Genomic DNA, 23,421 nt, shown 5'->3' with positions numbered 1-23,421 from the left:
GTTCAGACTAGATAGCCATGTCAGCCAAAGCGATCTCTGAGCAGACGGGGAAGGAGTTCTTGTATAAGTATATCTGCACATCCTCTGCCATCCAGAACCGTTTCAAGTATGCCCGAGTCACCCCAGACACTGACTGGGCACGACTCACCCAGGACCACCCTTGGCTTCTGAGCGAGGTAAGGAGAGTGACTTGCCTTCCCGTAGTGGCTGAGCCCCAGACAAACCTCTGCCCACCCAAGCTGCTCCCTGTCGGGCACGGCACGTCGTGCTGTGGCAGGTTGCGAGCAGAACTGTGCTCAGGATCTTTCCTGAAGGACCGGTCGCTGGTGCTGCTCTGCAACATTCACTTGCAACACTGATGAAGAAACAAGCCTTGCTTCAAGGCTGTTGTATCACCTTTTAGGGGGCCTGATTATAAAATTCCTTTAAGGACTGTGAAATACATGAGCAGAGATATCTGCAAACAAGAAGCTTCTAATAACCACACAGAAGGTAAACGAGGCTAATTCAGACAAAGCAAGAGTCTCTTGAGATGTCAGTCCCTGTTCTCAAACCCTTACTTTCTGAAATCATGGAGTGCTTTCTCCACGGCTAGCTTTTATGTTCAGTTTGGATACTGCTTAGGTTTCCTGCATCCAAGCAAAATGTCAGGGAGAACTTAATTTTTTGCTTTTTCTATGCAAGATCTTTTATATCTCTTTGTGCTTCGTAGCCATGCACTTTCTGTAGAGAAAACCTATCCAGAGCTCTTTTTATTAGTTGTCCAAGCTGGCTCCTTTCCAGTGGTTAACTATATTAAGTCATTGGTTGGTAGAACATGAATGTTTCACAGTCCTTATCACAGACTGATAGAAGCTCTACACTGAGTAATTAAATGTTCTGTACTCAAGCGCATGAGTGAATTGCTGGAAGATACCAGCAGTGCTTCTAAAAAGACTTGCAGAAAGCCAGAAGGGAGCAAGGATGCCATCTATCCTTTAAGGCAGAGTTCTGTAACGCTAGAAAGGGCTACAGGGTCCAGCAGAAAGACTACAATTAGCGTTCTGTACTGCAACATGTTATGTTCTGACTCTACATTGTAAGTTGCTGAAGCTCCAGGACATACCAGCTGTACAGGAGAATGGTACCCATTTCCTATTTTTATTTAAAAAAGAAATAAATATTTGCAAGCTAGAGATAAGTATGTTACCTAGGAACAGCTTTCTGTGGGTATCTTAAAGAGCCACTGTCAGTTGACTAAAATGTGCAGGACCCCTGGCCCTAGCCACTCGTACACAGTCTGTAGTGACAGCAGGAGCTTTCTTTGTAAGCAGCTGACTGTGCTTGCCGTGTCTCTAATGGTTTCTCCTTATGAGCTCCTGCTCACAGAGAAATATTAATTTCATGATGCATCTTACAAAGACAGTTTGCAGAACTGACAGGTTGCTGTATGCTTTGCAGCGTGAATTTTTTTTTTACAGAAAGTGAGTACATACACCCCATCCTAACAGCTGCTTTGAAAGTGTTATCAAAGTTCATCAAAAAAAGCCAAAACAAACTGTCACCTCAGTCTCTGATGTATACTGATGTCCGAGTAGAAATAAGGCAGCTCTTCTCAAAGTACAGCATAAGAAACCCGCAGGCATGTTGTACCAGGAGATGGATTTGTCAAGAGATTAAAGAAATTCTGCAAGGACATTTCTTGTATCTTTGTTTCACTATCTGCAGAGAATCGTTTAACCAAAATCACTTTCTAATGCTTCTTTCTTTTAATCCCTCTTGCACAATGTTGTAGCGTTTAGTGGTGAAGCCAGATCAGCTAATAAAGAGACGTGGGAAGCTTGGACTGGTTGGAATTAACCTCACTCTGGATCAGGTGAAGGTTTGGCTCAAACAGTGTCTGGGCCGAGAAACCACGGTGAGTGCTGCCTTAGCAACAAAAACATAAGACTTTTTTGTTCTGTCTTTTCTGCCTACTTGCATGATAGGAGCAGGTGCACAGGTATTTCTCTTACTTATGGTGGTTTAAAATGCATGGTATGCTGATGCCAAAGCAAGTTAGAAACTGTCCCACGTGTGAACTTTCTGCTGGTAAATGAATCGCAGAATCATAGAATCGTTTAGGTCGGAAAAGACCTTTAAGATCAAGTCCAACCATATGAGCACTGATAAATAACACACCTTAATAGGGAGCACAGCTCCGTGTTCCCTATTACCATCCACTGTTCAAGTCTGCTGTGTAGGGTCTGTGTGGTGGGAGCTCAGCGGGAATTAGTACCATTTTGAAAATCCTTTCCACTTGTGAGCCAGCAGTTGATAGCTCAAATGCTGTGTCGAGTTGGCATAGCTGCTTCACTTTAATACCCAAGGCAGATTTAACAAGACAAGTATAAAAGCTGTCATAAAATTGTCCTCTTATTGTAGCCAGCCAGTGTGTTTTGGCTGATGACTGTTACTTCAAGTCCTTATTTTAACTCAGTGCTGGCTTGTAATATTTATTCTCTGGGGAACGATACTGCAATGCTAATGATAAAGAAATGCCTTCCATCCCAGCTAATGATAAAGAAATGCCTGCCATCCCAGCTGCTGTGTTTCAGGAGCTGATAGAGTTCTGCTGCCTCAAGGAAACTGATGCCCGGGCCCTACTGCGATTGATTTGCTGCTGGCTCCAGCACCAAGCTGTGCAGCCAAGCCAGTGAGGCTTGCCTGAAGGCCGTTATGAAACAGCAGGCAACTGCATCTTGTGTGCCTGCCCATCAGGAAAACCATGGATGTTGAAATCACTTCTTTAGCACAATACAACAACCACATCTAAAGGAAGGACTGTGCCAAGGACTTGTGACCAATGATGTTTGCTCCTGAAGCGGTGTCCTCGGGAGCAGGGGATATCCCCCATGGCCTGTGCGGGAGTGTTCCTTGAGCCAGGAAACTCGATTTTGGATAGCAGGAGATCACCCACATAGGACAGTTCCTGGGACCTTGCTGTAGCTGTCTCTCCCTGTAGGAAGAGGCTAAAGAGTGATCTTCCATGCTCACTGCCAACCCCTTCCAGGGCGAGTGCTGGGCAGAGGCCTCTGCTCCTGTCACTCCCTGTCTAGCTCAGGATTTCCCTCACTTCTGACTTTTTTTTCAGAGCTCCAGAAGCTGAAGCCATCGCATTTCACACTGCACTAAGCAGTGCTCTGTAAAGGTGCTGCCTCTGGGACAGGAGATGAAGGAGAGCCATTCTGGTGTAATTCTGATAGCCATCTGTCCTGTTAGGAAAGGGGGAGGTGGCTGACTCCTGTGACCTATGAAGTTCAAATATCCTGGAGTGGTACAGCAGCGTGTCTAGGAGGAGTGTGGTTCCCCAGGAAACACAGTGGAGAGGTGCTTAGGAGGAAGTGATTTTTAGAGCAGTGTTGATTAATTCTTGAAGCTTGCCTTATGCTGTCATAAATGTGGATATTGGACAAGCATTTATTGGTGTTTGTCTTATTTTTTGCCTACAGATTGCTAATGCTAAGGGAATTCTAAAGAATTTTTTGATTGAACCCTTCATCCCTCACAAACAGGTTAGTATACCAAATAAAGCATTAAAAAGTGCTTTTAAATCTCTTTTGACTTGCATGTGGCTTAGACGGATTGATATAGTGGAGAAAGCGTAAGTTTAGGAGTGTGCTGTTAAGCTGACAGTGTTGATGCATGTGGTCAGAGCTGCGTGCAGGCGCAGCATTAGTCCATGCAAAGAGCTGTTAATAATCACGTTGGCTGCTGCTGCTCTGCTGGGAGGAGGTTACAGATCACCCGAGAGGGACCAAGTTAGTCAAGGCAGCTCACTGCTCCTTGAATCTGGTACTCCCGAGTGTGGATAACAGACTGTTGATGCGAGATATCTCAGTTTGTGCTGGTGAAATATTCAGCCTCTGCCATGGTTTGCGGGAAGGATATAATTGCCTAAGACAGAGGTGCTTTCAGTGCACGCAAGAAAGGACCCTGGTTTGCACTTCAGTTGTGTAGGATGGGAGCAGTTTTCTCCAGAAATGGAAAGTGTTGTCCCTGGCAAGTTTCACCAGGACGTAGCACTCTGGGCCCTGCCACTGCCTCCCAGGCCAGTGCAGCCTGTACAACCCTGGGGGGTGTCTGGGCCACTCCAGTGCTGCTTCTCCTTGGAAAGCTTAGCGGTGTGCTCAGTTGCTCCTTCCCTAGCATTGACACAAGAGCCTCTTCTTCAAGGTTTTCTCTTGCAAGGTGTGACTTGCTAATGTTTGTGCCTGGGTCTGTGCAGGAGGAAGAGTTCTATGTGTGCATATACGCTGCCCGTGAGGGAGACTATGTACTCTTCCACCACGAAGGGGGTATGGATGTAGGAGATGTTGATGCCAAAGCTCAGAAGTTGCTTGTGGCGGTGGATGAAAAGCTCAATGAATCGGATGTAAAGAAACATCTCCTGCAGCATGCACCAGCAAATAAAAAGGAGTAAGTACAGACACCTAGTTCGGGGCATGGCCAGCCACGCAGAAGCTCCTCGCCGTTATTTCAGTGCAACATCCCTTCGTTCTGTTTCACCCTAAAGCTTGCTCTCCTACCCTTCTTGCTGCTCTCAAGAATATGCCATGCATCCTAAATCCAAGTTCTTTGACCTTATCCAAGCCTTTTGTAAAACTCAAAGTAAGTGTTCATAGTGCTTTGAGCCTTCACTTGACAGGAGCACTTCTCAGTCTCCTGAAGTCTTGACCTCTGAGATGTTGGAGACATGAATTTTGATCCTTCGTGCCAGCATAGAAGAGTTTCTTTTACTTAGTAGAAATGGTGATGTGAATATGATTGCTAATTCAGAAATGTACTCTCCCTTACTCTGGCCTAGTCTAAGAAGGTATTCCCTTGCTATTCCTATGCTTACTGCAAGCTTATCTGTAGATCTCAAAGCTGCTTCTGCATCTCTTTTTTTAATTAGATGCCTATAGCTAGTTATCTTAATATGAGTCATGATTTTTTCCAAACATAACGTAATCGCTGATGGCGTTGTTCAGCACTGAAAGGCTGAAGAAGCCTGTCACTAATGTAGTTTACTGCAGTCTCTTTTCCATCCCAGCTAATGAAGCTTAGTTCTGACAAAGATGCATATCTGACAGTGAGAGACAATGATGCATTTCTGTCTCTCAGTGAAATTAAACAGACTGAACATCTATATGACAGTTGCGAGCAACTGTGTTCTCAGCAGAGTTTGGTGGAGTGTAATTAAGATGAGTCATCAAGGTCTTCCTTTCCTTGAGTCATCACCTAGGCTTCTTCCAGAGAAGATGAATGAGAATGAAAGAAATTGATACAGACTAGATTTGCGGATTGCTGCTAATATAAATGAAGCAGAGCAGGCTGTGCTTTATATTTGGCTGCTCTAATGAACTTGTGTTAAATTTTTTTACAGCATCTTGGCTAGCTTCATCTGTGGCCTGTTCAACTTTTATGAAGATCTATATTTCACATACCTCGAGATCAATCCATTAGGTAACGGATGTTTTTGGGAGCAGGACTTTCTGTTCTAGAATACTGAAATGTGTACTTTATCCTTCTCTGTTTAATGTAGTTTGCAACAATACTAGGTGGCATATGCAAAAGAAGTATAAAAGTGGCTGGGGTGTCTCCTGGAGCTATTAGCGGAATGAATCCATAATGAGGGCTGTTTGCAGGTGTTCTCCGTTATCTAATTCCCTGGTGGAAACAAAAAATTCCATTGAAAGGGATGTTAAGTCAGAACTGAAGAACATAAAAATTGCTCTGTTGGATCAGAACAAAACAGCACCTGAGCCAGGGCCTGCTCCATGACCATGGTCACTAATTAATTCTTAAGGGAACTCTCTGGGTTTGGTAAATACAATTAAATGACCGATGTGGAGGAAGGGGAACAAAGGTTACCTAGCTTTTGTAATGATCTCTGTATGGTATCAAATTTCATGAGTAAATCTGTAACGCATGTCCCTGTATAAAAACAGCTAATTCTGGTATTTTTTTCAAACGCAGTGGTGACTAATGATGGTGTCTACATCCTTGATTTGGCTGCAAAGATTGATGCAACTGCTGACTACATCTGCAAAGTGAAATGGGGGGATGTGGAGTTCCCCCCTCCCTTTGGCAGGGAAGCTTACCCAGAGGCAAGTAACAACCCACTCTGGCTCAAATCCCTCTATTATGGACTACAAGATTAATTCCTCATTGCTTGTATGTCCATGGCGTTGAGGTTTTCCTCTCTTGTGGGTTTTGTTGCTGTGTTTCAAGTACCTTGGCATTGCTATCCATGATAAGAGCTTGTGCAAACCTGTGTACAGGTTACTGTAGTACTAGGATTTCTCATAATCGTGCTCTGAACTGCAATTGCTTTCCATCTTTGCTTGGGTGTTGTTTCAGTTCTTTAATTCAGAATTGACTTTTTTAAATGGAGGCTTACCTTTAACTTCATTCAGCTATGTGCCAAAGCTCTATACTTGTACAGTCTTCCTTACACGGTTCTTGCCTGCATTGCTGCCCTGTCAGCATCGTTATTTTTTGTTGGAGCACTGGTTATTGACAGCTTCATGGCGGGTGATGCTTCCTCAGTGTTTCAGTTACTGAGAGTAGAGTAGCAGTTGTGTGCAAAATCTGTGTGCAAGTGTGAATCCAGAGAAAATAATTACCATTTCTCAAACTTCAAAGTAAAAAGTTACGATGTTAATACACCTGTTTTCCTGAAAAGTGATGACCAAGAAGAGGCCTGCAGGCAAACTTTTTGTTTTAAAGTTAGAAATGTTAGCCTGTTCCTTCTCAGAATTCCCTGAGTTTGTACTACTGGTTGCATAAACGCTACTTCATACATAGCCTCCCGGCAGCTTCAAAAACTGTTGGAAGTAGAGCGCTCTACTTAATTGTTCTGTTACTTATTTCAGGTGACTGTTCTGCTGTCTCCAAAAGGATTTCTGTCCAGACTTTTTCATTTTAATAATTATAATTATGCTTCAGTTGGGGAAGGTTTTTGTAATATGGCCAGGAAATCCATTTAGCTATTTCTCTCCATGTAGCTTGCTGGATGCCAACACTTAACTCAATTTGCTCTTAAAAGGATTAGTTCAGTTTTTGTCTCTCTGAATCATCCCTCTGCAAGTCACTGTGAAGGTTATTATGGCAGTGTCTTTGAGAATTTTAATGAACTCCCAGTGAAGTGCTTCACAACAGGCAAGCACACTGTGATACAGCAACACCATGTTGAGCCAAATTACAGCTCTTTCGGTGATTACATTCTTGGCTGCAGCACAGCCAGAGAGTGTGTAGCCACGGGTGTGTTGATTTTAAATTTCCTGTGGTCTCAGTCTGCAGACAAGGTCAGAACAAGACTTTTCAGTTCAGAGGCATTTGATTCTGTGACTGTCATGTGTGGAACCATGAAACCTGGGAGCTCCCCAGGCCTGGCTGAGCAGTGGAGGAAAAGACCACCGTTCATGGGAAGGCCAGTGTAGTACAGCTTAGTGAAACACAACCAACAGTCGGCTGCATTTCCAAAGTTTTTCATGTGCAAACAGGAAAAATCTGCTTCTGGATCTGCACTTTACAAATGAAGTAATACCAAATTTATTTATAGCAATCACTTGTGACTTCACCTGGGACAAGCAAGAGACAAGCCAGCAGGCCTTATAAAGCCAACATATTCTTTGGAGGGTATGATTCTTTTTTTTTCCAAGAAAGAATCAAAATTTGAGTGTATGCTTAGGTTGATCCCCTTTGAATTTGTTACAGAGAGAATGGCACAAGCTGTCTATATCCAGTCCAATTTCAGTGTTCTGTCTTGGAGAACACTTAACACAAATCAGTCTTGGCCCCTGAGAGATGAAGCTGGGTCTCTGTGCCTTACAAAAATGGTGTTTGTAGTTCTGCTCTCCCCTCAGTTGTAGTTGACAGGAGATGTGGGAGCTCTGCATGTCCAAATGGGCCCAGCACTACCAACCCTCTGGTTTGGAAAAGGAGGATGCAGAAGGAAGTTTAAATCCTGTGCTGCTCTGTTTGCAGGAAGCCTACATTGCTGATCTGGATGCAAAGAGTGGAGCCAGCTTGAAACTTACTATTCTCAACCCCAAAGGCAGGATCTGGACCATGGTGGCTGGTGGCGGTGCCTCTGTGGTTTACAGGTAACGGGAACAAGGTTTCCAGAGAGGGGGGTGGATTTACAGTGCTGGAAGAAAATAATCGATGCAGCCTCTGGATCGGAGACCCTTCTAAAGCGATCCTTCCCATGCTGTGACTGCTTGGGACCTCTTCAGAATGAAGATGCTGTGCAGATTTCTTACCAAGATGTGGAACGTGTCCCTTAGAGATAATTTAATTCTGGGAGGTTGAGATATGGTTTCTTTTTGACTTAGAAAGAAACAAGCTGGCTGAAAGCTGTTTATGGTAGTATCGTTGCTGTGGTAGTCACTGAGTTCCCATCATATCTAGAAGCATAACAAGATTAATCATGACTGGCACCAAGAGGAGAGCAGCTTTGTTTTCAGCAGACAGCATGATCTCTCTGTTACAAGTCCCACTTCCTAGGAATTTGGAATGCTTTATTAAGACACTTGTAGTGACTCAAATTATAACTAATCTCTTAATTTTTTTTTTCTTTTACAGTGACACCATTTGTGACCTGGGGGGTGTGAATGAATTGGCTAACTATGGGGAATACTCAGGAGCCCCAAGTGAGCAACAGACCTATGACTATGCTAAGACTATTCTCTCCCTCATGACACGAGAGAAGCACCCTGAAGGTAAGGGAGTCGCTGCAATTTCAAAGATGTTCAGCTGTGAAGCTGCGTGTGGGGAAAAAACTGAACAAATCTGGGCTGTTACTATGCTTAGACCTCCCTGGCAGAGCTTTTAATGTATTGTTACCTTCCAAGTGAAATAGTGATGGATTTCTGTCAGCTCTTGCTTCAGAGACAGGACTTGTAGTTTTCCACATAGCGAAGAGCAAATGTGGCTCAAGATTCTTATCAGAAAAATTCTTGCTTGATACAAAGCTCTTATCTTCCAGGCTCTGCTAAACACAACTTACTGCAAACTATTGGCTAGTCTGAACTGCAGCATTGTTTCACTTTGTCCTAAACTGCTTCATGATCTTACAGTACACTGTGTTCTTAAAACAGTTTTATTTATGCATGTTTCTTCCCTCAGGTAAAATCCTGATCATTGGAGGCAGCATTGCTAACTTCACCAATGTAGCAGCCACTTTCAAAGTAAGTGACTATTCAGAAGTATCAGCAAATGCCCACAGTCATCAACCCCAAGCCATTCTCCCCCCTTCAACGCTGCGCTGAGGCTGACAGTGCATCTCTTCCAGGAGTTCCTGAGATGATGGGCTGCCCAGTTCACCTGTCCTGTATGTTTCTCTTAGGGCATTGTGAGAGCGATTAAGGATTACCAAGGCCCTCTGAAGGAGCATGAGGTGAGGATCTTTGTACGAAGAGGAGGCCCAAACTACCAGGAAGGATTACGTGTCATGGGAGAAGTTGGTAAGGACCAACCATTTCCTTAAGTTTTGTTCTTGCATCTTGTTTCTTCCACCTGCTTTCTGCTGAGCCTTTTCAAGGTTAAATGCTTCACTTCGGCAGAAGCTCATATTGTTCCTTTTTTTCCCCCCAAGGCTGACTGTTCTTTTATGCATACACAGGGAAGACCACTGGGATCCCCATCCATGTTTTTGGCACGGAGACTCATATGACTGCGATTGTGGGCATGGCGCTCGGCCATCGGCCTATCCCCAACCAACCGCCTGCTGCAGCCCACACTGCTAACTTCCTCCTCAACGCCAGCGGCAGCCCTTCGGTGAGTTCCTTCCTCTCCATGAAAGGGAACGCTTATGAGGAGCCTCCTAAAGGCAGCTTCCCCTGTCTGAACAGGTCAGAAACAGATCTTGGCCACCATTGTATTTGTGCAAAGCTCTAAAGTGACTCTGCCTGCATGGTTTATCAGGAGGGGCCCTCCCAACATCCACCTTGCTTGTGCAGAAAATGTGACCCCTCAAAACCAACAATGTGACTCTTGCATCTACTGGGAACTTGATCATTTAGGAGTTTTCCCTCACTTGATTGAAATGGTCCTATCTCAAAATTAACTTTCATTTGGTTTTCTTTGTAGACTAGCATAGCCAAAGTGGCCATCTCCTCCTACATGCTCCAGGCTTTATCTGGCATGCTGTCCCTTACTGACTTGGCTTCTGAATCTTTCAGACTCCAGCACCAAGCAGAACAGCTTCCTTCTCGGAGTCCAAACCAGATGATGTTGCTCCAGCCAAGAAGGCAAAACCAGCAGCACCTCTTGGTAAGTCCAGCATTGGAAATGATTGCTAGCAGTTCTCTTCTGCTCCAAAAGACTAGACTAATGCTTTTTTCTGGATATAAAGGGAAATAATTTTGTGGTACCTGTCTATCTTTGTTTTGAATTTAGTTAAGTGCTTTTAGAATGTTGTCACTTGTTGTGCATTAGCTCATACACAAGGTGAGTCAGAGTTGCCTTGATCTGGGATGTTCCTTTGAAGGGAACAGCACAGTTTGAGAACGCCAGGTTTCCCACGTCCCCTTATGTGCGAGGTCAGCGGACAACAGGTTAGAGTATCTGTGCTGAACTGAGTATGTGGTTGCTGAACGGAGGCCTGCTTTCCAGTTAAGTACCTGGGGGGTGTTCCCATGGAATGCTGCTGGGATGGTGTAGGTATTCAGAAAGTCCTTCTTGGTATATGCTGCAGCTTCCTGGATGAACACTCTACAGTCAGTCAGTTCAGCAGGAGTTGTGACGTACTTCTCACACATTTAGGGTCAGAGGTTACTGTGCGATGTGTTGTGTGTTTTTGTTGGGTTTTTTGGTCATTTTTAGTTTTGGGGTTTGTTTTGTGTGTGTCTTTGGGTTTTGTTGGGTTTTTTTACTGAAGTCTGTAGGAAGCTTCTTTAGCATGGTGATATGCAAGAGCTTTGGCAGCCTTTTGCTCATATTTGTTGGAAGCCTTATTGGGTAAGAGCATGTTGTATGGGGATAAAACAACAGCAGAATTGGGCAGGGACAGAATGTGATAATGTCCTGGTCCTCCCTTGAATGTGAGGAGATACTGGCCTCGTTTACAACAGTATGACATAATGACAGCAAGATTCAGATCTGATTCCAGTGAGACACATCACAAAACCCACTACTGCTCTCTTAATCATCGCGCATAGAATTTTGCATGAGCAATGCTTCAAAAAGACATTGAAAATATGTGCACCATGGAGCTTGCAGTGCAAGGAGCTGCCACCTGAACCTGAAATGTGTTTGTGCTGGGATAAGCAAAAAGTTTCTAGACGGCAAAAATGCAAAATTTGATGTCCAGATATTTGGAGAGGAAGTACAGTAGAGAGTGCTCCAGTCCGCTTGTTTTTTAACAAAAGCAAAACCCAAAAGGCCTGAGTGCTGTGGGGAGGAGGGAAGCTGCAGCACACTGCTGCAGGTGCCCTGCTGTTGGGATGACAGCAGCCAACTCTGTCATATTGTTGCATGAGTGATTCTCTCTTTAACAGATTCAATCCCAGCTTCAAGACCTGGTTCAGGTAGGACATGTGTGACTAGCTGAATGTGCCTGGCCTTGCTGGCAGCTGACTTTTTTAGTTCTTGGTTTTGTTGCTGTTTTTTCTCTCCAAAAGTTTGCAGTGTTGTCTGGTCCTCCCCCTCCCTCCTGCCCAGCATATTTAGCTGTCACCATATGAACTTTTCATCTGTTTTTTTCAAGTGCAGATCACATACTCCTTTGCACAAAAACTTACTATTTCTGGGGGAGAGAGGGACAAGTCTCAAACTTTTCTTCCCTTCCCCGCACAATCATTATGGAGAAAAACAGACCTAGGCATATTGTGAAAAGCTCTGTTCTCTTTGCTTTCAAAAAGAAGGAATTGCTTACCATGCTTAATAACTGGCGTTTTGTTTCAAAGGGAAACAAAATAGCGCAGGTGCCATGCTTATGAGCCTTGAAGGGCACAGAAAAGTCACTGAAGGAACTAAATGTTCTTGTTGCCTTATCAGTTCACAAACCATTAAAGCTTGTGCTTAGTGAAGTTATGGGGACTTTATCACCCTCTTGAGCTCTGTGCTGGATGAGAATAAACTGCTGAATCAGGGTCAGAATAGAGTTTCAAGCCATCTACCCTATCGTAAGAGGAGGGACAGTAGAAGGGGAACTCTCAGATTCTTCCTTGTGTGGTCTCAGACAAATAGCATCACCTTTCTGGGCCTGCATTTTCCTGTTTCTGTGAATACTAATATTACCTCGTTACAGGCACCTGCAAGAGAAATGGAATTTCAGGGTAGGCAGTTTCCTAATAACAAGTCATGCGGCAGTGCATCTAAAATGTGAACACGTAGGGTTGGAGAACAGTGACTGATTTCTTGTTAAAGCCAGAAGAACAGTATCCTGTTTAATCCGTAACGCTGTTTACCTTTGATTCGAAGCCAAAAAGAAATTAGCGGTAGACTGAGTTGGCATCAGCAGTTGGATCAGCTCTGACTTCTTAAGAGTTTTAAAGTGAACTCTGCCTGGAGTCAAAGGGAGGAACTCAATGTTTTGCTGTGACAAGTGGTGTAAATATACGTTAAGCAAACAGTCCATTCTCACTAGCTGAACTGTTGCCTTTCCTGTGACTCTGTCCCCTGAAGCCAAGTTTTGGGCCATGTGTAAATTCTTGGAGCCATCAGGTTTGTGTTGGATTCTGATAATCAAAAAAAAAAAAAAAAGCTGAGTATGTAGAACTCCTTTGCTTTCTCTGTCCCTTCCATTTCCCACTTTTCTTTTTATTTCCTATCATCCTACTGTGGTGCCCTGACAAACATAGGAGGCAAACCTCCTGTGGTTCTCCCAGACTTTAGGCCATACGCAAGTTCCCTTCCTCTTTAGCTTTGCAGAATAAAACTATCTGGGAGGAACACGAATGGCTCGCGTGAGAAGAGGAATAGGCAGTTTTCACTTATCTCTCCTCTCCTACACCAGCTTTCCCCCTGTGATTAAGCACTTGCCCATTTTGTGAAACCCAAAACCTGGCTGTTGTGTTCAGAATCCTGGGAAGGGGGATGCTGCTTCATCTACAGTTTCTTCCTTAATTTGTACAGCGTGGCTACTACATCCTGTAGTTCACCTGTTGGCTTCAGTTTGGAGGGAGGGGAATATGCTCATCTAGGAGACTTTCAGCAGACATTTGGCAAAGTTGCAGCTTTTGTCTTGCACAGATGTACATTTTGAATGTGTGTGGTGGTTTTTTTTCTGCTCTCTCTCTGAGCAGGTAAAGCTACAACCCTGTTCAGCCGTCACACCAAAGCTATCATTTGGGGGATGCAGACACGGGCCGTGCAAGGAATGCTGGACTTTGATTATATTTGCTCCCGGGACGAACCTTCAGTAGCTGCCATGGTTTATCCATTCACGTAAGTAGCCTGCGTTGACTGCATTATTTTTCTGACTGCTTCCCTCAAATTCTTCTGTTTAGCTTCCTCCTCTTCCAGTCTCTGCTGTTCTTTAGTGTAGCTCTGCCCTAGTCTACATCTCTGCTTTAACACCTTCTCCTATGCTCCCTTCCACCATCAGGTTGGCTTTGCAGACTGCTTCCTGTTTCTCTTGACCATTGATTTCAGGCTGCTCTGTTTAAACAGCTTAATGTTAGCCACATAATTTAAGTACCCACTTCATGCTCTTTCAAAGGGTGTCCAAATTCTGTTCCTTCACTCGGCAAGTAAGGAAGGCATGAGTAGTTGGGCTTTCTTTAACAGCCCACTGGCTTAGCAGAGGCAGTAAGGCTATGTAAGGTTTCTTCCACTCATCTACTGTTCGCTGCGTGCTTGTCTGAGACATCTTGATTTGTGCCTGCAGCAGCTGGAATTTTCCTCTCCAAATATTAGCCAGAATCAGAGCAGCTCTGCTAGTAGACTAAAGCAGTCTGTCATGTAGCCAAACAAAATTAAAAAAAAAAAAAAAATCCTGTTCATCTTGTTCATACTCTTTCCTGTAGTGGCAGTAGCTTCTTAGCAGGCAGGAAGTGTGCAGATCCTTCAGTGGGGTAGAGAGTTCTCTTGTGGTATTCACCCTCTTTTACCTTATCCCCACAGTTAATGGGGATGAGAGAAGCTGTTGGGGGTTTCAGACTGCCCTCAGGAGGAACCTCCAGAGCACAGCTGTGCGTAAGCTGTTTTGTTATTGTACCTCATGAGTGGGGGGGGGTCTCCCTGTCAAACAGGGCAAGTAGCAAGAAGGAAAGGAGTGGCTGTATGGCCTGCTGCTGAGACAGTGAGATGGGAGCACGTAAAAAGGCAGGAGGTTTGTTTCACTTCTGTGGTATTTACAGACATCCAGGATAGCTGATGTCTAATCAGCCTCTGTCCTGCAGAGAATTTTGCCTCTTGACAATTAAGTACCTTGTGCTTAAGGTACTTAAGTAGTACCTTAAGTAGTCTGCAGCTCCGATGATAACTGCAGCTCTGTAATACCTCCTCAGCAAGTGCAAACCTCAGGGTGCTAGAACTGAGTGCAGGCATAGTCACATCTATAGATGAGTGGCAACCCCCTTGCAGTGTTGCAGTTATTTAATGAAGAAAAAGCAATAGGGATTAAAAGTTTAAGACTACCTATAATTATCTGATTCTGCTTGACCTTTTGGAGGAAGCCAGGCTGGCAAAACCCGGAATGTTCTGTTACAAATGTACCAGTGCAGGAACACAACCAATATCTCTAGACTCTTAAATGACTGAACAGTATAGGCTTCAATGAAGTTCCAGTCGGAGCATCTACCATATATAAAAGACACCACCTACAGTGAAACTTTCCTAGGTGCATCTCCTTCAGCGTGTGTGGGGCAGGGTGGGTAGAGTCTCACTGTAGCAGAATTGGAAAGCTGACTGGCCCTCACATTGCTGTCCTGGCTGTTCACAGCAGATACTGGTTTCCTGTTCCCCCCGTCCGGTATTTGTTCCAGCCCGGTAATGCAGCTTTGCATGCATCTCATTCATTACTCTTTCTGTGCCTCATTCTGTCTTCCAGCTTGGAGTAGAATTGAGGCTCTGGTAACTTCACTGTGGGAGAGCTTATTCATCTTGCTGGATGCCTCTGTCCCCATTAGCCCGTCTCCTTCCATATGCTGCTCTGTTCTATACTCTGAAGAACCTTCTGCTGTTAGTACGGTTCCTCCCTATGTACGCTCACTTGCTAGTGAGTCTCACAGTCAGTCTGGGTGTCTGAGAATTGGGGTTTGTAAACTCCTCTATCTGCATGCACTGTATCCCTTTGTCTTTCCAGTAGCCTTAAGAGTCAGGGCTCTTTCATCTTCTCCTCCATAGTGGTGACCACAGGCAGAAGTTCTATTGGGGCCACAAAGAAATCCTGATCCCAGTCTACAAGAATATGTCAGATGCCATGAGGAAGCACCCAGAGGTGGATGTTCTCATCAACTTCGCATCTCTGCGCTCTGCTTATGACAGCACTGTTGAAACCATGAATTATCCACAGGTGAGGGATCTAGAAGAAGCCCAAGAAAAGAAGGAAAGTCTTGTCAGCAGGGTACCAGTGTTTCTTAAACTGTGATGGCATTAGCAAATTGTCTTGGTCTTCCAACTTAGCAGATAAATACCTCAATTCTAACACCCTGTAGACTCTAAGGAGGATACTGGAGTTGCATAGCAAAGTCTAATGCCAGACTTGCAATTTGTGCAAGAGGAACTAGGCACCTTTTTGCTAGGAGTGATTACTTTGGGTTGGTGAAAATACAGTGCTGCTCTAAAGTGCAAGGGGGAGAAAAAAAACCCTCTGAACAGTGCATTGAAACTGTTGTGAAGATGACAGTAGACTGCAGATCCAGGCACTGGGCCTTCCTGTATGATATAGTGCACAGCATGACCTCCCAGAGGCCTGACAAGAGGCAGAAGCTGATCGTGCCCTGTGAGCAGCTGTTTGCCTTCTCTGTCCTGCAAAGTTCGTTGGAGTGGCAACACTGGGGGGTACTAATGGTTTTCTTTATCTTGATGCAGATCCGTACCATTGCCATTATTGCTGAGGGCATTCCAGAGGCCCTGACACGCAAACTGATCAAGACAGCTGATAAGAAAGGAGTCACTATCATTGGGCCTGCAACTGTAAGAACTGATGACCTTTTTTTTCCTCTTGTCCCTTTGTCTTAATCTTCAGACCAGCTTTCTCTGAAGGACAGAGTATATCCTACAATCCATTTTGTCTTTAGTCATATAAAGTGCGTGTTAGTTTCTCATTTTAAGGTCATGTTACTGTCTAGTGTTGTTTGTATAAATAGACAAGACTGCCTTACAGAAATGTTCCTAAGTTTCATGTATATTTTTAAAGGGCTTTACATCTTTCTCTAATTTTCTTGTAGGTTGGTGGGATCAAACCAGGTTGCTTTAAAATAGGCAACACAGGAGGCATGCTGGATAATATCTTAGCATCAAAACTGTACCGTCCTGGCAGTGTGGCTTATGTTTCACGGTCTGGAGGAATGTCCAATGAGCTCAACAACATCATTTCCCGAACCACTGATGGGGTCTATGAAGGGGTGGCCATTGGAGGAGACAGGTAGGAGTCTGCATCTTCAACAAAGACACTGTTTGTTTGGTTTTTTTTAAGTCAGTCAACAGAAGAATAGTTAGTAATTTGGAGGAAGAAGGGCAGGCTGGCTGTTAATTTTTCTTTTTTCAGAAGTTTATGAAACAAATTCAACTTCTACCATCTTCCCTGTATTCTACCCAGATATCCTGGTTCAACTTTTATGGATCATGTCTTGCGTTATGAGGATACTCCAGGAGTGAAAATGATTGTAGTACTTGGAGAGGTGAGTGAGACCAGTTCACTCCTATCTGAGAAATACCCAAGTGTTTTGTTTTGGGAGCATCTGACCTGGCTGCAAGGATGCTAAATAACAGCTACAGACAAGCGGCAGCTATTCATATTGTTCATGAATGTCTGAATTTTTATTTCATGCTTATTTAATCAAAAGAAACTGAGTGTGTTCCACAGACAAGCATAGTCTCCCCTACTTTAAAAAACCCAAACAAACAAATGAGGAAGCTTTTGTTCTGAGACTTCAGCTGTTACTCAATGAAAAAGGAGAAGAGGAAAAAAAAATCCAAGTAATGCTTCCATGTGCATCTTGGAGCTGGTTTCTACAAAAGTGCAAAGTTTTGAACCAGCTCAGCTCTCTTTCTTTCTGCAGATTGGAGGCACAGAAGAGTATAAGATCTGCAGGGGTATTAAAGAAGGTCGTATCACCAAGCCAGTGGTGTGCTGGTGTATTGGTACTTGTGCCACCATGTTCTCTTCAGAGGTATGGGTAAAAATGGGGGCAAATGCATGAAATAAGTATATATCCACAACAGAAATAAAAAAGCCAACTTCTCTCACTGTGCGTAAACCTTCCAGAATTGCCAGTAGCGACTTAACATGCAGAAGTTAATAAATATAAAGGATAAAAGCTTTCTGTGTTTCTGTAGTCTGCCACTGGAGATTTCCAAGGGATTCTGCATACTTGTAAAGGGAGCCCAAAAATCCCAGAGAACGCAACAGATTCTGATAGCCACCTGCTTCTGGAGTGGGAATGGGAAAGATGCATGTTAAGCAGCACTGGAGCGTGGGGGAATTTAGGGAGGCAGAACGTCAATGGAAGAACCTGGAGTGATTCCAGATCAGAAAATGCCCTGCATATTGCAGTACTGACTGCAGTTGCAACCAAGAGTTCTGATAGTCCAAATAAGAAGGCAGATGTGCAGTCACTGGTATTCCTCTGTCGCCAGTTTCCTAGTCAGTTCTTTATTCTGTTTTACTCTCTGCAGGTAAATAACTTGTATTCCTTACTGCTGTCTCTTCTCTTGTTTGTAGGTGCAGTTTGGCCATGCAGGAGCTTGTGCCAACCAGGCTTCTGAAACTGCTGTTGCAAAGAATCAAGCCTTGAAGGAAGCTGGTGTGTTTGTTCCCCGGAGTTTTGATGAGCTGGGAGAGGTCATTCAGTAAGTCACATTAACAGGGCATCTTCAGCAGGAGACAAAAACTGTCAGGGCGTTGATTCTAGCCTGATAAAGGAATATATTCCTGCTTAAGGAAAGCAACTTCTATCAATTCTGGGGTTTTAAGGTCTAGATTAAGACCACCTCACTTGTATCTCTTAAAAGGACTTAAGTTAATAAATGGATCCTCTCCCTAGGTCTGTCTACCAGGATCTTGTGGCCAAAAGAGTGATTGAACCAGCTGAGGAAGTGCCTCCTCCAACTGTGCCAATGGATTACTCCTGGGCAAGGGTGAGCTGTGCTGTTTTACCTGCTTTTTGGTTCCTTAAAACCAGACAGGATGTTTGCTGTGATTCTGGATGCTTATGGTGATAATGGTGTTGCCTTGGGGTTTTATCTCGCACTTTACAGTGTTATCTGTGAGGTCACTGGCTACGCTGGTTCTAGGCTGTGGAAGCTGCTCTGAGGCATTGTTGTTTGACCACTCTGCCTCCTACTGCCCCTTGATGGAATGTTTAAAATCCCATCTTTATGCTGCGATTTCAGGAGCTGGGTCTGATCCGCAAGCCGGCTTCCTTTATGACGAGCATCTGTGACGAGAGAGGTCAGGAACTGATTTATGCTGGGATGCCAATCACTGAGGTCTTCAAAGAAGAGATGGGAATTGGAGGGGTTCTGGGCCTGCTCTGGTTTCAAAGGAGGTGAGGCAGCTTTTTGTGAAAGCTCCCAAATTATTCTGATTCTTTGGCTTGAAGTTTTGCTTGTTTTATTAATAGATTTCTAAGCACAAAAGTAACTCCAGGATTCCTTCGTGAATGTAGATTCATTGGAAATGCCATCTCCTTATCCCCTCCTCTGAGACCACATCAGCATTTCAAGGCTTCATACAGTATGTTTTAGTCTTGGGATGAAGTTTTCCACAAGTTTTGTGGTGCATTGAGGAAATTTCTCTACTCTAGGCCTGTTTCACACTCTCTGACTACTTGCTTATTACAATTGTCACCTCAACTCTGGAGATATTGGGGAGTTTACAAACATTTGCTAACCAGCCTGCAGGGAACCTTCTGAATGGCGGAAGCTTGCTGCCTTCATCTGATCATGCTTTCGTTAGAGGCACTCTTGGCACTAGCTGGAATCTCTGGCTTAGCAGAACAAGATGAACAGAACTGTAGCATAGCCTCGTGGCTCTCCTCAAGGGGACCCACAGAGCTTACTGATCAGCCAGGCTGAGTTTGCACACACTCAGCTACAAAACTGACCCTCAGCTCTGAGCTAAACAGCCCCTGTGGAAACGGAATAAAAATCATCTGATCTCTGAGAAAGATATTAGGATGTGCTGATGGGTATTGTGACCCTACAGCTCCCTTTCTCTGTTCTGCTTCTTTCAAGCATACACCTAAAACAAAAGTCACTGTCCAGTATAACATCAAGTGTCTTGTTGTTCAGTTTTCTTCACAATAAATGACTTCAGTCTCTTCCTTGCTCAGGTTACCAAAGTATGCCTGCCAGTTCATTGAGATGTGTTTGATGGTAACAGCAGATCATGGGCCTGCTGTATCTGGAGCCCACAACACCATTGTCTGTGCAAGAGCTGGAAAAGATCTTGTCTCGAGTCTCACTTCAGGCCTTCTTACTATTGTAAGTACTTAATCTCCAGAAGATTTTGCTTTGCTACTCATTACTCTGTCCAGGTTTTATTACTATCAATTTAAGATTTACATTGGCTGCAGAGCCACAGACAGGCTGTGTCTGTTCACTCACACTTTGAATTTCTGTTGGATTCAACTCTAATAGCTTGATGCTCTAGGTTTAAAACCTAGTCCATTTTTCTAGTAAGCAAGACTATTTTGATGTCTCTCACTTGAGTCTAGAAATATTTTGTAGAAGCCAAATTGCTGTCAGCATTGTCCCTATATGGTTGCCTAGTCTCTTCCAATACTGACAAGTAAAAATGTGAATAAAACAGACTTTAAATTGCATTTCCCCCTGCACTCTGTCTCTAGTGGAGATGCATTGGCTACATATTGACACTTGTGTTGAGTTATTAACAGATGCTTTATCTCAGGTGCCTGCCTGACTTTAATTTCATGAATGCCACATTGATAAGCAAGGCGGATGGGGAAGATAATCTTGTGCTTGTTTTGTACCTTAACTGTGGAGTCCTTTGCTATAATTCCCTTTTTGTGTATTGCACCCAGGGTGACCGGTTTGGTGGAGCACTGGATGCTGCAGCTAAAATGTTCAGCAAAGCCTTCGACAGTGGGATTATCCCTATGGAGTTTGTGAATAAGATGAAGAAAGAAGGGAAACTGATCATGGGCATTGGACACAGAGTCAAATCGGTAAGAAAACTGCATTAGTATACACCAGAGGTTTGTGTGGGGTTGGTTGGTTTGTTTTTAGAGGGGTGGGGGAGAGGAAGAAAAACGAAGGAAGGAAAATTAGCAACTTTCAGAGGCAGCTAATGACCAAATTCTCAGGAGTGTTAAATCCTAAACCTACAAATAGTAAAGCTTATGGCAAGTACCTTTGTAAGGAGGGAACATCAGTGACTGTAACGTGTTCTTAACTTGCAGATAAATAACCCAGACATGAGAGTTCAGATTCTCAAAGACTACGTGAAGCAGCATTTCCCTGCTACCCCACTGTTGGACTATGCACTTGAAGTAGAAAAAATTACAACTTCTAAGGTGAAATACACTAGTATTTATTTCCTCTTGAGCACTTTTTCTTACTGGGGGACATGTGACATGGGGTTAATACTGTATTTTAATTACAATGCTTCATAAGTTACAGCTGGGGTTTTGTTTTTCTATGGTAGACTTTGGGCCAAGTACAACTACAGTTTGGCAAGGCTGAAGACATTTGTTGGACACTAGGAAAACGCTGAACAAACCAAAACCCATTATCTGTGGTGTCCAGAGTTATCTGGAACTGCTGTAGTCTTTAAATCTGAGGCAGAGCTAGCGCACATGATGGGCTGTGGCAGATAATCTCTGTGGTTTGAACTAAATGCAGGCCCTTTGTTTGGGGCTGTTTTTCCATCATTTGCATTAAGCATGGCTCTTGCTCAAGTTGCTGAACAGCCTTTTCTATCGCTAGGCTTGTGTGCCCACAGTTATGGGCAACCCTCAAATTACCCTTGAGGATGGAAGCTGCCAGGTGAACATCATTTGCTGCTGTTAACATCTTTATTGGGGTGTGTGTTCATTTCCTGCAGAAACCAAATCTTATCCTGAATGTAGATGGCTTTATTGGAGTTGCCTTTGTTGATGTACTCAGGAATTGTGGCTCTTTCACACGGTAAGTAGCTAGTGGGCTGTTTCTCTTAGGTCACAGTCCTATAAAAATGATGGGAGCCATACTGCCAGCTCATGTGGGGCTAGGATTTCAAAAGGACATTGTGAAGGAAATGTAGCCTGGACTTGGGGGAAGGAGGCTTTCACATGAATTTGGTGTTGCTGCTGGCATTAAAGCAGACTCATAGCCTTTCTAAGATTGATTCCTTAAATAGATCACTATGAGGAACTACTTAATTTCTCTTCTCTTGCAGGGAAGAAGCAGATGAATATATTGATATAGGAGCTCTTAATGGCATCTTTGTACTAGGCAGGAGTATGGGATTCATTGGTAAGTTTGCCATCTTTCTGCCCCTTCCCCCCTACTAGGGGATGCCCTGCCACCGTGAACATGAGACATGTGAACCTCTGGGGACTCGGTCTAAAATGCTAGTTGTAGGAATACAAAATTTCTGCTTCTCCTCCTAGATTTCTGTAACATAAACCACTTTTGTTTTAGGACACTACCTGGATCAGAAGAGATTGAAGCAAGGTCTGTACCGTCACCCGTGGGATGACATATCCTATGTTTTACCAGAGCACATGACAATGTGAGAATCTGTAGTATTGCCTCAGAATGTCACTTCAAGAAGACGGAAGCCTGCACAGAGGACAGCCACAAATGGACTTTGATGTATAAAGGCCACTGGTACATAGACATTGAGCTGCCTGGTCAAACTGTGCAAAGCAACTGTTACAAGAATAGAAACTTAATCTAATAAAAACCAAAACTTGTGATATTCCATGTGTTACCTGCTGTATTTAATACTGTCTCTCACACTTTTATTTTTTCTACTAGTTTCATTTTGTTCCCAGAAAAGACTTTAAGGGTTTTGGGAGGAGAGTTCTGCTCATAGGCGCAGTCTTACTGAACTTGCAGAAGATCCGTTAGTCTGGTAACAAGATGTAACTTTTCCCAATAGAGGGGAAAGTACCCATTGTTCCCATAAGCCATGACTTGGGCTTTTTTGTTGTTGGTTGTTTTTCAATTTGTTTACTGTGTTCTCATCTTCAGTCTGATTGTATCCTGAATAGTGGGACTGCTGCTGATGTATAAACAATGTTACTCAAACTCTGGTGTTAGTAATTTAAAGTGTAAAGTTGTAACATACTGCTGTTAAAACTGTGAAACTACATGTATTCCAGTGTCTGTATTTATGCAAACAACTTCTCATTTACTACTACATTGCTGGTATATGGAATGTCACTCATGTTATCTGCAGATGCAAAAATAATCTCAGTTAATAACTTCAGCGTCCTACTTGTCTGTGTATTGTAACCTAACTCAAATAAATGATACACTACTAACTTACTCTTTTTCCACTTCTGGCTTCTAAAAGTTGGTCCCAGACTGTGTCTAATGGAATGTGTGACAAGCTGGGGAACAGTCGTCTAACAGAATACCAAACCTCAGAGCAGTTATTCCTCTCACGGTGTGTGTTCTGGTTGATTTAAGAGAAGGGGGGGGGATGGGGACACCAAAAAACAACCTCTCCTGTTTCAGTGTGTGTCAGGATAAAATTTAGCAAATTAGAGAAGAAAAAGGAGGAAAGTAATTGTCTATAATTGATATAGCATTATACAAGAGTTAGGGAACTGTATCATATTGTATAGTAAACATTGAAATAATCAACTGCAGCTCACTTCATTCTAGTTAACAAAACCAAAAAAAGGTACCTTAGTTGGAGTGAGTGAATTCCTCATGTAAAGTCCCTTCCCTGCAGGCTTGCCTGAGAGAGTGATGTTAAGGAGAAAAATAATCAAAAGGATAGCTCAAGGCTCTGAATAAAACTATGCATGTTTTTCTGGTCTGTGGTACCTACGCAGTTTGGCAAAGCAATCTAATTCCCTTGCAACTGCAACGTGCGTAGCAAGCTACCTTTGTGCTAAATCACAAGGCTCGTGGGCAGATGCTCTGGCTGTCGCACCCGTGTCCCCACCAACCAACCCAGCTGTCACCTCCAGCACCAGTGCGATCCCAAAACGGAGAAGCATCGGGGACGGGACAGGTCAGGCTTCGACCCTCGCGTGGGGTAGGCCCAGCAGCTCCCTCCTGACGGGTTTTCGCGCTCGCCGGGCAGCAGCGCCCCAGGGAGCGAGGGGCGCAGGAACCGCC

The 23,421-nt window shown here is 43.8% G+C and overlaps 2 protein-coding genes across 3 annotated transcripts in view; both read left to right on the top strand.

Annotated features, from left to right (window-relative positions):
• On the top strand, positions 1 to 22,043 carry ACLY (ATP citrate lyase). 2 transcript variants are annotated; one of them, XM_009282663.2, is made up of 28 exons: positions 1 to 176; positions 1,775 to 1,897; positions 3,471 to 3,533; positions 4,247 to 4,437; positions 5,387 to 5,466; positions 5,980 to 6,110; positions 7,993 to 8,111; positions 8,593 to 8,729; positions 9,136 to 9,197; positions 9,356 to 9,473; positions 9,632 to 9,786; positions 10,191 to 10,281; positions 11,508 to 11,537; positions 13,257 to 13,398; positions 15,301 to 15,469; positions 15,988 to 16,092; positions 16,347 to 16,543; positions 16,718 to 16,799; positions 17,181 to 17,291; positions 17,843 to 17,970; positions 18,165 to 18,258; positions 18,514 to 18,668; positions 19,455 to 19,605; positions 20,166 to 20,309; positions 20,544 to 20,657; positions 21,188 to 21,270; positions 21,521 to 21,597; positions 21,766 to 22,043. In XM_009282663.2, exons 1-28 carry the CDS (start codon positions 18 to 20, stop codon positions 21,858 to 21,860), a joined length of 3,306 nt encoding a protein of 1,101 aa, XP_009280938.1. In that variant the 5' UTR covers positions 1 to 17; the 3' UTR covers positions 21,861 to 22,043. The 2 variants fall into 2 exon arrangements, with proteins under 2 accessions (XP_009280938.1, XP_009280946.1); XM_009282671.2 differs by lacking the exon at positions 11,508 to 11,537 and having other exon boundaries at positions 18 to 176.
• Positions 22,044 to 23,098: 1,055 nt separating this feature from the next.
• Positions 23,099 to 23,421, top strand: part of KLHL11 (kelch like family member 11) — a 6,855-nt gene continuing 6,532 nt past the window's right edge. The window contains exon 1 of the mRNA XM_009283191.1: positions 23,099 to 23,113. Coding sequence (XP_009281466.1) covers positions 23,099 to 23,113 — 15 coding nt within the window. The remainder of the gene's footprint in view (positions 23,114 to 23,421) is intronic.

This window comes from Aptenodytes forsteri, unplaced genomic scaffold (assembly GCF_000699145.1).
Source record: "Aptenodytes forsteri isolate BGI_AS27 unplaced genomic scaffold, ASM69914v1 Scaffold492, whole genome shotgun sequence".
In the NCBI taxonomy this organism is placed as follows: Eukaryota; Metazoa; Chordata; class Aves; order Sphenisciformes; family Spheniscidae; genus Aptenodytes; species Aptenodytes forsteri.
Note: the sequence above shows the minus strand (reverse complement) of the source record. Positions and strands in the feature narration are given on the sequence as shown.

Excerpts from the sequence above, each read along its gene's own strand:
- ACLY (XM_009282663.2), top strand. The coding sequence starts at position 18 with ATGTCAGCCAAAGCGATCTCTGAGCAGACGGGGAAGGAGTTCTTGTAT. Across the intron at positions 11,538-13,256 it reads AGCTTCAAGACCTGGTTCAG|GTAAAGCTACAACCCTGTTC; the intron begins GTAGGACATGTG and ends CTCTCTGAGCAG. Across the intron at positions 17,292-17,842 it reads CCACCATGTTCTCTTCAGAG|GTGCAGTTTGGCCATGCAGG; the intron begins GTATGGGTAAAA and ends TCTTGTTTGTAG.